Genomic DNA, 13,772 nt, shown 5'->3' with positions numbered 1-13,772 from the left:
TTTTCAAATGCTTTAGAAACAAGGACATAAGTCATTTAATAACCTCCAACAAAATTTTATCATATGCTTTTGCAAAATTTGGAGAATAGAAACTTGCTAGTTTAAGAAAACTTAATTTTGTGGTCCCAGAAAAGTGACAATTACACTTTTAATATTTCTCATTTTTCTCCCACAAGCTCTTTACTAAAAACACTTTTATATAGTGCTGATAGCATTTACTTACTTAAGTTTTCTAGAAGATGTTTGCAATCATCAGTAGCAACATCATGCAATGTTCGATTACACTTATCTTTTCTCTCAGCCTCTAGTCCACCATGGCTACAAAGGATTTCTAGACAGTTCTGCAAAGGTAACAAATGTATTATTTACTTGTCCATTTGCTGCATTAAAGAGTTCTACCAATATGCAGTTAGACTCCTAACTGAAATTCTTACACACGCATTTCCACAGATAGTCAGCTACGGAGCTTCTGTATATGAGCGTCCAAATGATGTTCCTCACAGAGTTGAAAACCAGAAGTAAAAATATTTTATAGCAGACTTGAAATTCTCAAATCAAGATTTTGAAAAAGCAGAACATATGCAGCCAAGCTTCTACAGTCTGCAAGCATCAAGTGCTGATCAGTTGAATTGAGAAATTCTTAACATCTGACCACTAGTTTAGGTATTCACATAAGGAAATATAAGCCCAGCTATGCATCCTGTTTTGAACATTTTGGCCTCAACGTTCAAGCAACACTAAAAAAGCAATTCTAAAGCTTAATACAGACTAATTATTGAGTCTGTTCAGATAGTAATCCATAAAACCAGTTTTCACTTTGCAATTCACCAAGCAGGAGTTTCCATCATACCTGACATCTGAGTGGGACACAGCAAAAGAAAAACTATCATTTTAAAATCACCTTGCAAGCCTCTTCTCTGGCAGTTAAACCTGAATTTCTGCAAGCACAGTAACAGTGCTGTGAAATAAAAATGCATTTCTTTTAAAGTCAGAGCACAAACATTTTGTGGATGACAACAACATGATGCCCTCTTAAAATTCAAAGACTTTAAAAAAGTCATATGCTCAACAAAAGAAAAAATTCATTACAATTCATTAGAAACAAGCTACTAGCAGATAAATTTGGGTTGGTACAGTCATATTGTAACATGAAAAAAAAATTAATTATATAGATCCTCCCAAACTAGTGGTGGCGGGGGGGGGGAAGCCCTCACAAAACTACATTCAAATGTTGATTGATCAGTGATCAGAAGACTGATTAAATCCCAATTTCTAATGATCATCCATTCAGCAACTGTACAGGTGGCCTTCATGAAAGTTTGTCATCCTTAGACATGCCTTTCAAGGACAGATACCCATACTATAAAAAGACACCATCAGAAATGATACTAGTCAATACTGTATTGATAACCTCTGGGGTTAATCATAGCAGAGAAACCAAACCTTGAAAACACAGAGAAGCAGCTATTAAGTATTTTGATTAAGAACAGTGGCTTGTTGCAGGTTTGTCTCCTGTTACCTATTTTGTAGCTGTTCTAACAGAAAGACTTTTGTCAGTGTATCTGATACTCTGACATCTTTCATAAACATAACAGTCATTCAAGCTATATTTCCCTGTGAGACAAGTTTTATCAGATTGTGGTTCCAGCACTTGCAAGAACTTTTAAAAAATTAATTAGCTCACTAACTTTGCCAGAAGAAAATTAACCAGAAAAAAAAAAAAGGCATATTTTATTGCCAGGTTAGTAAGTTAACTCTGTCTCTCAAATGGGTGCAATGAATGCCAAAGACAGCAGAAAGCAGAGGACTGAACCATGAGGCTGGAAGTGGGAAGTAAAGAGGGAAGAAAGAAGTGGGAGAGAACAAAGAAATGAGGCTTATTTCCTTAGTAAAATGAGAAGCTTTGTTGGCTCTGTTGCCTATGAAATGGCAGCTAAGACTCCCTAGCTTAATTCATCTGTAAAGAATGGCACCGACCAATCTCAAAAGAAAAGGGTACAAGTGCCAAGATAGTTTAAAGGCAACTACCATGTAGTGTCGTGGATGACATGCAGTGCAGATAAAGGATTAGAGAATGAAGTTGAAGTGTTAACAGTACTTGAAGATGGCTATTAAGCTTTCTTTAGCTTCTTAGTATCTGAAACATCTCTCAAGTCAATAAATGCATTTAATCAAATACAATTATATAAAGTCTCTGCAACATCAAAACCAGGAATCTGACTGCCAGCTATATATTGCCTTCATCAGCTAAGAGAATACTCTCAAACCTCAATGGAGATCTTATTAAACAGTTGACTTGCAATGTGCTCAGAAACTCAAAACCATGAGTTATTCATGAAAGGTATATGTGAAGACTTCCAGCGTCAGAGCCTTCAGAGAGAACACCTAGCCAAAGCATCTTTTAGACAGTAAATAAAATGTAGTTTCCAAGTTCCTCAGGATTATATTATTGCAGAAAGAAGCAATATATTGCACGCTATTTAGGTATTTACAGACTATAACAAATACCTTAAGCTCCATCTAAATTCAGATGAGTGGAAACTGAAATGAGTCTGTACCTGCCTAACAGACACTGGTAATGGAACATTGACCCTGTCATGCAAAATGCTGAGTAAGCAGTGGTTGGTGCCTAAAAAAACATAATTTAATAAACTGAATCTTAAATCTGTGCTGATTTTGAATTTATCATAGTAAATTTATCAGGAAAAAAAGTGAACATAATAATAGATATTGAATTAGGCATGTAATCACAAGCTGGTTTTCAAAGTCTTGGGCTATATTTTCCTAAAATTCACTCTCTTCTGTGTTTAGTATCCTCTATTTTCTCCCTGGGGAAAAGTTTCACAGTAAGATCTGACTGACAGCTGTCATAAAAAAAAAAGAAAAAAAAAAAAAGAAAAACCTTTAAACAATCACTGTTTAGTGTACACTTTTAGAAGTGTAAAGCTTCTGATGTCAAATCCTTCAAGTGATACTCAATTTCCAGAAGTCTTCCTGTTTATCATCAGTAAGACCTGTCAGGTCTTCTCCATGTCATCAGTTATCCCAGCCTGCTGAAAACTTATTCATTGCCTGCTAAAAAGTCTGCCCCAAATAACAAATTAAACAATGTATTACTGCACAAATCTGATTCTCAAATTTGTTTTCCTCCCTTCCCTCCCACAGGAAAAATTGTTCATAGTTAAATCATTCCTAACTGTAACTGGAAACTATGTCCATCTAATACCTATAAATACATGACACCCATGAATTGGCATTTAGGGTGGGATTCACCTCACCTTAACTTTGAAAATCTGAATCTCAGGTAATCATGTTTTCTCTTTTTATTGTTATTCCAAAAGAAATAGGCATTTAAATATGACAATTCACCCCATTTGACACCTAGCTTCTGGGGTAAATTGTCACTGGAAGTATCTCTCTGTCTCTCTTTAATTGGGTCAATAAACTAGATAGCAAACTTAGATTTGACAACTAAGTTTCAGTTCTTCAAAGATAAAAAAGAAGGGTTTATCTTGCCTAAATTCTGTCAGGTTACTGTAACTTGTTCACATTGACTGACCTTAAAGCCTTTTGATGCTGCTATGTGGGCAGCAGTCCAACCCTCTTTGTCAGCATGGTTGATGAGATCTGCAGAAATAACAGGCTTTACTCTACTGCTGTAGTTGTCTTCTCTCTTCTCCAAATCAAAGTAGTCTGAATTAGGCTCTTCATCAGTCATAGAGTTCCTATTGTTTGGCTCTCCATAGTACATAAGGAGCTTGAGACTGTCTACATTACCAGAATCCACTGCTGCATGAATTGGTGACCAGCCATCCTAAAAAAAACAAAAGCAAAAAGCACACTCCCACCAAACACATAGAAAAATGTTTGCAGAACTTCTGTCAGCAATGAATCTGAATGGAAGGCTCTGTTTGGAAATTAAAAAGATAAGCAAGAGTGACATAATAATCCTTTGGGAAAACAGAGTTGCTTGTACGTGTTTGGAGTGGAAGAAAGAGAGGGAAGAAAATGTAGCAGAAAGAAAATTTTACAGCTTTCTCCAAGGACAGTCCAACAGACAGACACTTCAAAATTTTTAGAAGAGTCTAAGTAATACAGGGCTTACATGCTGTTAATAAACTGTTTCCTTATCATGTATCAAACTAACACGATTCTAATGATCTATAATTTGTTTCATGTTGCATTAACCAATTTATCAATCAGATATTTTCATAACTTTCTCTCCTTTCAAGACAAATATATTTACTTTTCAAATGCAAAATAAATGAATAAAAAAAAAAATCAGTGTAATAGAGCAGAAGAATGTACTGGTGTGCTGTGTTTCTGGACAGCCTACATCCCACATTTATTGTCATGTTTACGTCCAAGTCCTAAGAAAAATTTCAGGAAAACACCTGAAAAGGGCAATAACCTAGACGTTAATTCTGAGACAGTGCTCCTCCCTTTCTCCTGTAGATACAATTTTTTTTGCCATATTCTCCCATCTATGATAGATGGGACTTTACAATACTGGCTGACAAATTTGTGGGGGGGCGTCCCCTCAAGGACAACTATAAAGCACCCTAACATAAAACGTGGAAGGAAAATCCAGTACTGAAGAAAAGTCTGCAGCAAACTGCAGGCAGAATCTGAAATATGTAAAATGATATGGAAGTCACATAATTTAGGAGATTTTAGACAACACACAGCTTAAAAAAAACCCAGAAACTATGATGAAAAGAACAAAATATTAATTTCAAATTACATTGTTTATTCCAGCTTTAAAAAACCCCTTTAAATAAGTATATTAACATAAATATTTCCTAGCTGTTTGCAGTTATTCAGTACTATACAAGGTACTTTAACTTTAGAAACTATTTTAACTTACACTGGTTTTTACTGTTCGATCTGCTCCACCTTCCAACAATAGCTTAATACAATCGTTATTTCCATTTTTACAGGCCAGGTACAAAGGTGTCTGTCCTCTTTCAGCAGCATGGTTAATATCAGCCTGATACATAATTAATAATTCTGCACACCTACAGCAAACAATAAGATAGTAAAATTATCTTATATTTGACATCCAAAACTTCTTTATAACTTAAATATTTTTTTATAAAGTACTGATTTTATAGATACAGATCTACCTGTGATTTTATCCATCACATATACACAAGCATAAGGTATAATTTTATACACAGGTATAAAGATGGAAAATCAGGTTAGTTTAAACACGTAAATCTTAAACTACTGTAGCTGCATTTAAAAACTGTGAATGTAAAACATTTAATTTCACAAGGCTAATAAAAACTTGATGACAGCTAGTTAAGAAGACCTACAGCTGAGCAAAAAAGTTACATTTCTTTTCTGACTACTGATACTTAAAATAGTTTTAAAAAGGAAAGGGAAAAAAAGGAAGGACTAGAACTAGCTTTAGATACTAGCAAAAGGGACACTCACCTAGGGAAGTAACCTGGTGGGGACAGAAAAACATCTATGGCACTACCTACCATTCAGATCCCTGAATGGAGGGTGGCCTGGGGTATGTTGGTAGCAGCTACTGGATTAGGGAGGCTGGAAGATTAGGTGGAGTGCTGAAGAGCAACTCACTGGGGACTGACATTCGGATCCAAGATCCTGTACTTCTTCACAACCCTGTGGCAGTAGGTCCAGTTTTCTTCCTGGTTCTCATGCCAGGGTTGGCTCCCTTTCCCTTCCCAAACCCAGGTTTTCAACAACTCTCAAGACTTTAGGAAAATCTTAGGGCCAGTCTACTCCCTCTGCAGTTCAAACAAAGGCTGTAGACAAAGATAATTCCCCATCTCTCTGGCTCAATTTTTATCAGTCCATAAAAATAGAAGGCTATCAACAACAAAGCCTCAAAGCAATTAATTCAATGCTAAATAACTACCCATTAGGAGACCATACTAAAACAAACAAAATGACAAAACATTTAAACCAGTGTAAGGTATATATAACTATATAAGAAATTACAGATTAAAAAAATCACAAGTATTTAAAAAAAATTTCTTTTTGTTAAGTTTTTAGTCAGAAAAATCAATCAACTTCAAGACAAAATGCACAATTTTAGAAAAGAGTTAAAACAGATAACATTAATATAAATTACTTAGTTGCGCTTTCTGAAAATGCTCAAATGAACAGAAAAAAATACAAAGGAAAGTAATGCTCTACCTTATCAAATGTTGAACATGTATCCTAACCATACAGTCACAAAAGTCATCTTAAGAGGGGCTCATAACAAGACACCTCCATAAAGCAACTCAGAAGGAGTTTTAAGTCTGCTATGTTAAAAATATCTTTTTTGTTATTTTGCAATCATTTAACAATTCTGGAAATGCTACACTGACTTTCCACCTCAAGGTCAGGTAAAGTCAGCGTGGCCTGGACCACATGGGAAACAATTTTGTAAGCTTCTCCTAAAAGCATTTTCTGAATTGGTGATATTACTGAACAACTTCAAAAAACTATCATTTTTTTTTCTGACTGTGTAACTAGGGCTGGAATAACAGTATTGTCTCAGTTCAGGAATAAGGTTAGTAACACACACAGGGGACTGGCTAGCAAATCTATCACAGACAAGTACTGTGTAATTGATAGTGCTGTCATTAACCCCAGATTCTTAGTGCTGTAGTAGAAGTAACATGGACTACGCGACACGACACTTGAAAGGGGACAGACTATATACTATTGCCCCAAATTCTGCCTATGACAGAATTTTTCTGAGCCAGAACTTTGACGTGATTAACAAATCAAACAGCCTGAAGCATTCATAGTCGCTCCGATATTTTTGGCTAGCCCCATTATTATTCCATGCTCGCTTTTACAATTCACTTCATGTTTTGTATCTAAAAAAAGTGAAAGCAAGAAAAGTGTTTAAGGATCTCATACTACATAACTAACTCTGAGGGAAAAAGAATATAAAGCCTGCAGTGCCATAAGACAGCAGACGATATATAACAAAGTGTTGTGAGGGTAAGTCAGAGAAATAAAGAGCTTTCTATTTAAACAAAGTCTAAGATAATTTTAGTGTGAGAATATGAAGAGTGTATTTTTGGTTTGTCTTGTCAAGTCACACGTAATTTTTACAGTTTTTATGTAAAACACTGAAACATTTAACTAGATATGTATTTCTGTGCTCAAAACACCTAGTGGGAATCTGCTACCTCTGGATTAAGACTTCCAGTAAAAGATGCCCATTAGTTGATAAGCATGAAGTCCTCTAAGAAGTGGCAAGAATCTGATGATACTTATATACTCATAGAAGACCGTGAGAAGGAGAGGGATCCCACTCTTTCTCATTGTTGGGTGAGGGCCTATCGCAACACTCAAAGACTCTGACCCCTATGGGTTACTATATCAGAGTAAAATCCTTAAAAATAGTAAAATGCAACATTAAAAGAATCAAAGACTGAAAGATAAGCAAAACCAAAGATACATAAAACAAAGCTAAAGTCTGTAATAAAGATTCCTAGTCATGCTGTGTATGACCTTTTGCATTTGTAAAATCGTTTTATATGGATAAGGATCCTCTGAAAGAGGTTATCTAATGGTTGCTTCCAACCTTCATGTCTATTCCCTATGATTCTGTGATACACAGTAAAGCTGCAGAGCAGAAATGCAACATTAGCCTTCAGCTCCTATGAAGAAGGGAGGAAAAGGGAGGAAAAAACCCAATCATCTGGATAAATTACTGGTTCTCAGTATAAAAAGAAAAGAAGACAGAATTTTCCAATCATACTGTCATAAAACAATCTTTATAAAATTAGAACCTTCAAATAATAAAAGGAAATTATTGTAACTACATTTTGAAGAATGTTATTAGAAATATTCTTTGACTTATGCATAATTTTCTGTTTTTCAAAGTTACTGATACAAAAAAAATTAAACCTTAAAAACCCCTGTTTTGTTTTTTAAAGTATTTGATTCTATATCACTCAGGAGAATACTCAGATAAGTGTTCTTTTGTCTCTGAATATGATATTCATAGTTCCCTATGCTTCAAAAAAATCAGTGCAAAAATAATCTCTTTCCTCCTTCCTCTGTTAATCCTGTATTATGGCTGATAACTCGAAGAATATCAAGAAATTCAAAGGTCTGATGCCCATGTAGACCAGTATCGTATTGTGGTTACAAATAATACACATTCATCAACCTTAAGAGCTGCAACTGGAAACAAAACAAATGGCAAATATTAAAACTAGAATGGCATATGAATATAAGTTTCAGTAGATACTTTCAATAAATGATAGTTAAATGCATTTATACCTAAGAATGCAACAGTAATGTAATGAAAAAAGTACATAATATAATGTAAAGGGAATATAAAATTGAGTAATAGCTGACAGGCAAAATCTTCAGACTTCACTTACTTGACATGTCCCTGAGCAACTGCTGAACACAAGGGTGTAAAGCCGTTTTTATCAGCAGCATCAACTTCTGCTTCTGCAGTCAGCAGCAATCTCACACAATCTATAAATTGAGCAAAAACATAGACTGATGCAACAAAAACAAGTGGTTAAAACTACCACAAGTTAAAACCCGTGCAAGGGGTAACAGCAGCCAGTCTTTTTTGACTATACATGGCACACTGTAGTGAACCAAAGTAGAAGCTCAGGAAGTAGTTTGCAGGAGAGAGGTTAGAATTGACTCCCTGGGGGCACCACCACTCTTTTGGGGGGGGAAAAAAAAAAAAAAAAAAAAAAAGGCTTGGGTTGGGTTCTACTGGTATGCAAATATGTGCCCATTGCTGGCAACTCCCACAGTGTTAGCTAATTTACCTCCAAAGTGGCGAGTTCAAATCATCCAGCAGCCCCCTAAAGGCAGCACAGTCCCGCTGGCAGTCATGTGACACATCCCAAATATGACAGCCACAGGGGAGATGCTCACAAGCTACACGTAACTCAAGCAACACGGTGGCCAGTCTCGGTTTAGGACACTTTGACTTGGGATTGCAATGACAAATAAGAAAAGCTGACAAACCACTCCCGTTCATATATTGCCAAAATGACATGCTAAAAATAGTACCAGCCTGATTCCACCATCCTACATCTAAATTAAGATCATTAATTACTATGTAACTAGACTGCTTTTCATCCACAAATTGGAATATCATTTGATGAAATTAAGTTTGAAGAAAATACTTAATCTGCTCTATATTCTCGAAATTGGTTCTAGACCAAAATAAAACAAGTCTTTCGTAGTTGAAACTACTACTCTGAAAATAAGCTCAGCTAGAACACCAGTTATAAACTCCTGACCTCACTTCTAAGCAAGCTTAATGCACTCTGTTCCAGCACTGGGTAAGATCCTGGAGCCAAACTTTGCTAGTTAAGCTTATCTCTAGATATCAGAAACATATATTTAGAATTACTTAGAAATCTGACTAATCTAACCCATTCCTGAATGTATTTATTTCTGTTACAATTCTTTCAAACATTAATACAGATATTGTGGAGTTGATTGAATAAATAATTTAACATTAAGAAATAAGATTTTAAAACATGGTAAATTATTATATTGTAAATTAAGATTCTTACTTTTTAAAATAAGTAATCTGATCTGAATTTTTTTTTCTTTTAAATTTGGTTGTCAGGATAAACCACCAGGACTTCATCTGTAATAATTTTTTAAGTCATAAAGAAGCTCTCAGTTAACTAACTTAACTAGTATTTCCACTTTTAAGATAATACCAATTAAAATCAAATTATATTTTCAATCACTTCGTAACAGAAAAAATATTCTGCTAACAGCAACTTTTTTTTTTCCCTCTTTCCATTGTCAATCCCAGTCTTATATTAAACAATTAACTTGAAAACACAGATTCCTGCTTGACATCCTAAAATACTTGTAAAGTTTATGAAGGATGTTGAAAAAATTTTCTTCTAGCAGTTTCAAGTATTTGGTTAGAATACTCTGGTTTCTGCATAAAGCATATGTTAGCCATGCAAAAGCCATGAAGAACGCACAGAACAAGACCACCTTTCTAGAAAGGTACAATTAACTCACAATTATTGATTGGCAGATCATTCAGGTGGTAACTTATCTATGTGAAGATACTGTTTCTGATGAAGATCACTGAAAAGAGCTGTTTATTCTCAGGGATAGGTGCAAGCATGAGGAAACACAGCTACTTTCATAAGGCATCTTACAGTAAGCTCTATGTGACCTGTTCTGGTGGCATATCAAGTAAAAGGGCAATAATCTCCAAGGAGCCTGGGTCCTCTGGATGGATTTCTGAATGGGATTTGGAGAAGGGTAATTTGGGTCAGTCCAGGCTCATTAACTCCTGTTCACTGCTGTCTGCCACAGAAGTAATCAGCAGTGGAGAGGACTGGGTGGAAGGGCAGGCACAAGACAGACATCAATGTTGTCACTCAGTTAAAGGTTTTGGTCAAAGCAAAAGCAAAACATGGAAGCGTATCAGCACAAACACCTGGAGACTTTACTGCTCTCCACCACAGCTGGGTAGTTAGTTCTTCCAGAGTGCTGGCAAACACCATGCAGATACATCCAGTGACTCGGCAGAGCTGACTTCATGTAGCTGTATGTCTCTGCACCTCACTCCTTTCTACTTCTCACATCATTCCAGTTTTTCCTATCAATCAGGGTGCCACAGCCTCCAAATACTCAGGACAGAAGAGAATTGATTATACCATAAATGCATATGATTAGCACATAGCCAAGTCCAAAGGATATTATTATTATTCTCTTCACAGCTCATTCCAGGAACTCTTATTATTTCATTCTCTCTTTCTCGACCACCTTGTGTGTGGCAGAGAACGGTCAGGATTAGCAACACAATACAGATATGCACATATATTAGCTAAGTGAACTACTGTACATGTTATCAAGTGCATAATAAACGGAAGTAGCTCCTGCTTTGTTCATGGATCAAACCAAGACAGCCTGACAAAACGATCTGTTCAGCTATCCCAATCTAGTCGTTAAATCATAACATTAACAGTTTCCTTGTGTCCAATGAAACACAATGGAAGTATTTAGTGTATATTTTTAGGGTGAACTTCTCTCTCAGACCTACAGAATTGGGGACAGTGTATGCAAGAAACAAAGCAGCTGCTATGAGCTTCATGTGCTGGAAAAACCCTCAGCTGCAGCTCTCAAAAGGCAACTGTTTACGAACAGGAAGGCTACACATTTTGCAAATAGGACAGATTAGGAAAGAATATTTGAGTGCTCTCTTGTCTTGTGTACTCAATTTTGCCTACAGATTGGGCTGAGAGCACATAACAGCTGCTGCCACCATGCTGGTTACAATGTGCTCTAACGTTCTCTACACATCTCAAATGCTGTATTTCTTCACTGAAAATGTGTGGAGATCATTCACTTTCCAGACTCTGTAACATGGTGTTTGTTTCTGAAGGGAGGTACTCACTATGCTGGCTCTTAACAAGTCTAGAGCTACTATTCTGGCCAAGTGTCTCCCAGGAGAAATCAGAAAATCTGGTTAGTTGACTTCGAAGAAACAAGGGGTCCTGGAAATCTCTGAATCTATTTAGTCACCAACTCCAGGTTGAAAGTATTCTCAATAAATTAAATCATGGTGCAATCACCCACCAGGGTAAGCTTATGTGTTAAGTATTACAGCTGGACTCGATCTTAAGGGTCTTTTCCAACCTAAATGATTCTATGATTCTAAGGAAAAAACAACAGCCAAAAGTCAGTAACTTACCATTGACAATCCTACTCAATGCAATGAAAAAATTTGTACAATAAATTATTTTATCCTTCTTAAAATTACATCAGTGTCATTTCTTTCCACCTGGTTAGTTAAAAAAGCTATTAAAAAGGACTTTTTAAAATAAGACATTTAGTCCTATACTTCCTTTCTTAAGCCTATATATTTTTAGGTAATTTTTTTTTTAAAGTCTTCACTTTGAAGAGCTGCATCTATCCATGTACTTGGGAACAAACTGCAAGTAACATAGAAAGGACTACATATTAAGGTTAAGCACAAAAACCTTTCTCCAAAAATATTATAAATCTACTACTCTCAATTTTCATATAATGTATTAAGGAGCCATCAATACTCCTGCTGTGTGATTCTCTCATTCAGAATTTGTACAATCCATTTAGTCACTAAAATGCAACGATTTGTACAACGAAGTGTTTTTCACATCCTGTCAACTATAAATAGAAGAGCAACACTAAAACCTTTGTAATATATTTTTTATCTTAAGAAGTAAAGGATGCTGAACAATTACAGGATGCATATGCATGTGTTTGTTTTTATTATTGTGTTTTCATACTTCTGTCAAGTGCCTCTCTAATTTGAAATTTTGACAATAAAATGAGAAACCAAATTGCCTTTGCTGTCAGTAAAAACTGCTCAGTAATTGTAACTGAAAATCAGGGTATTTGCTTCAAAACATTTTAGGAATACAAGATGAGTAAAGAAGAATTGGGTCAATTACGGTCGCCCACAAACACCAGCAATGATAAATGGATGTAAGCCTAGAAGAATCCACAGAACACCCATACAGTGGGGGGGGGGGGGGGGGGATAAATCCACACACTATAATAAACTTGGACTCTTAATACTGAAGATAAAAAGTTGGGGGGTGGGGGAGGAAGAGATAAGCACCAAAGGAAGAAAATGAAATAAAGGACTTTTCCAATATTTTAAGGGTCTTGGCAACAGTAAAGAATCTGTCAGATGAAAAGACTCAGATGTTGCTACAAAGTAAACCATAGCACCTAGCAAGCAAAGACAAAATATACCATTCTGAACAAAGGGAAAATTCCTCCTATCCCTATGCCTGGTAGCAAAATTAACCCTGAACATGTCAGAAAAATGTACACTGTCTGTCTAGCTATGGATTTTGGATCCTAACTTTGCTTTGATTTTTAAAGTACTTAAGAAAAATAATGGAATAGTCTCTCTAAATACTATTTTGAACACTGGATCAGGGTTTTCTAATTGTGTCACAAACAAACACGTTGTTAAATAAAACCACAAAGTAGTCTTGAAAGCAGTGGCTTTAAAGCCACTGTGTTCCAACTTCCTCTGTGAAATAAAATCTTGACTTTACTAAAAATAAATGAAATATTTGTCATCGGTATTGGTGGGTTTCATCTTTAGTGTCCAAAACAGCATAATTATATTATTTGCAATATAAGAATCTATAAGATTTTTACATAAGTAGAAAAAACTACAGTAATGTGTACTGGAATTTTAAAGAAAGCTGCTGTTTGAGAGCCTTATGTTAACAGTCTGAAAATTATCGCTTAGAGTTTGTATCCATGAAATTCTTATCTGTTACTAACATATTTGCCTCATTTCATAAATATATTCATGAAATATGAAGACTGACTGTTGAAAGGTTCAGAGATGCTACCTCCTTGAGACTGAGGTTTGGGGTTGTGGGGAAAAGAAAAAGAAAAATGTTAACTATCTCAGTAGAGCCTAGAGAAGAAACTATTTCATCTAGTTCAAAAATAAAGACAGTTCATTTTATTTCCCAAGTAACATACTACTCTGAAACCATCTTCCATGATTTTCACTGCTGCTGAAGATCAAAACACTGGTGATGACCTATTCTTTCCTGCTTACTCCCTGTAGAAGAAAGTTCTTCCTTTCAAATTGCCTTTGCTACAAAAGATCTTTAGTTTGTCACAGAACATGGGGTGATGATATCTGGTGGCTTTTTATAGGAAGGGAGTGGAGAATTAGAATGGATGTTACTGCAGAATTACCACAATCAAGAATGCTTTCTGTGTTCCAGAATTCTGCCTCCAGAAGCATTGCTTATATA

General features: G+C 35.7%; 1 protein-coding gene across 1 annotated transcript in view; it reads right to left on the bottom strand.

Moving 5' to 3' along the window:
* The window catches only part of CTTNBP2 (cortactin binding protein 2), an 86,869-nt gene that overhangs the window by 25,719 nt on the left and 47,378 nt on the right, over nucleotides 1-13,772 (bottom strand). Inside the window, exons 6-9 of the mRNA XM_010573987.1 lie at nucleotides 8,370-8,469; nucleotides 4,868-5,018; nucleotides 3,560-3,814; nucleotides 224-341 (exon numbers count right to left, since the gene is read on the bottom strand). Of these exons, the coding sequence (XP_010572289.1) occupies nucleotides 224-341; nucleotides 3,560-3,814; nucleotides 4,868-5,018; nucleotides 8,370-8,469 (624 nt within the window). The remainder of the gene's footprint in view (nucleotides 1-223; nucleotides 342-3,559; nucleotides 3,815-4,867; nucleotides 5,019-8,369; nucleotides 8,470-13,772) is intronic.

Source organism: Haliaeetus leucocephalus, unplaced genomic scaffold (assembly GCF_000737465.1).
Source record: "Haliaeetus leucocephalus isolate CR32 unplaced genomic scaffold, Haliaeetus_leucocephalus-4.0 Scaffold406, whole genome shotgun sequence".
Classification (NCBI taxonomy): Eukaryota; Metazoa; Chordata; class Aves; order Accipitriformes; family Accipitridae; genus Haliaeetus; species Haliaeetus leucocephalus.
This window is presented reverse-complemented; position numbering and strand designations above follow the sequence as displayed.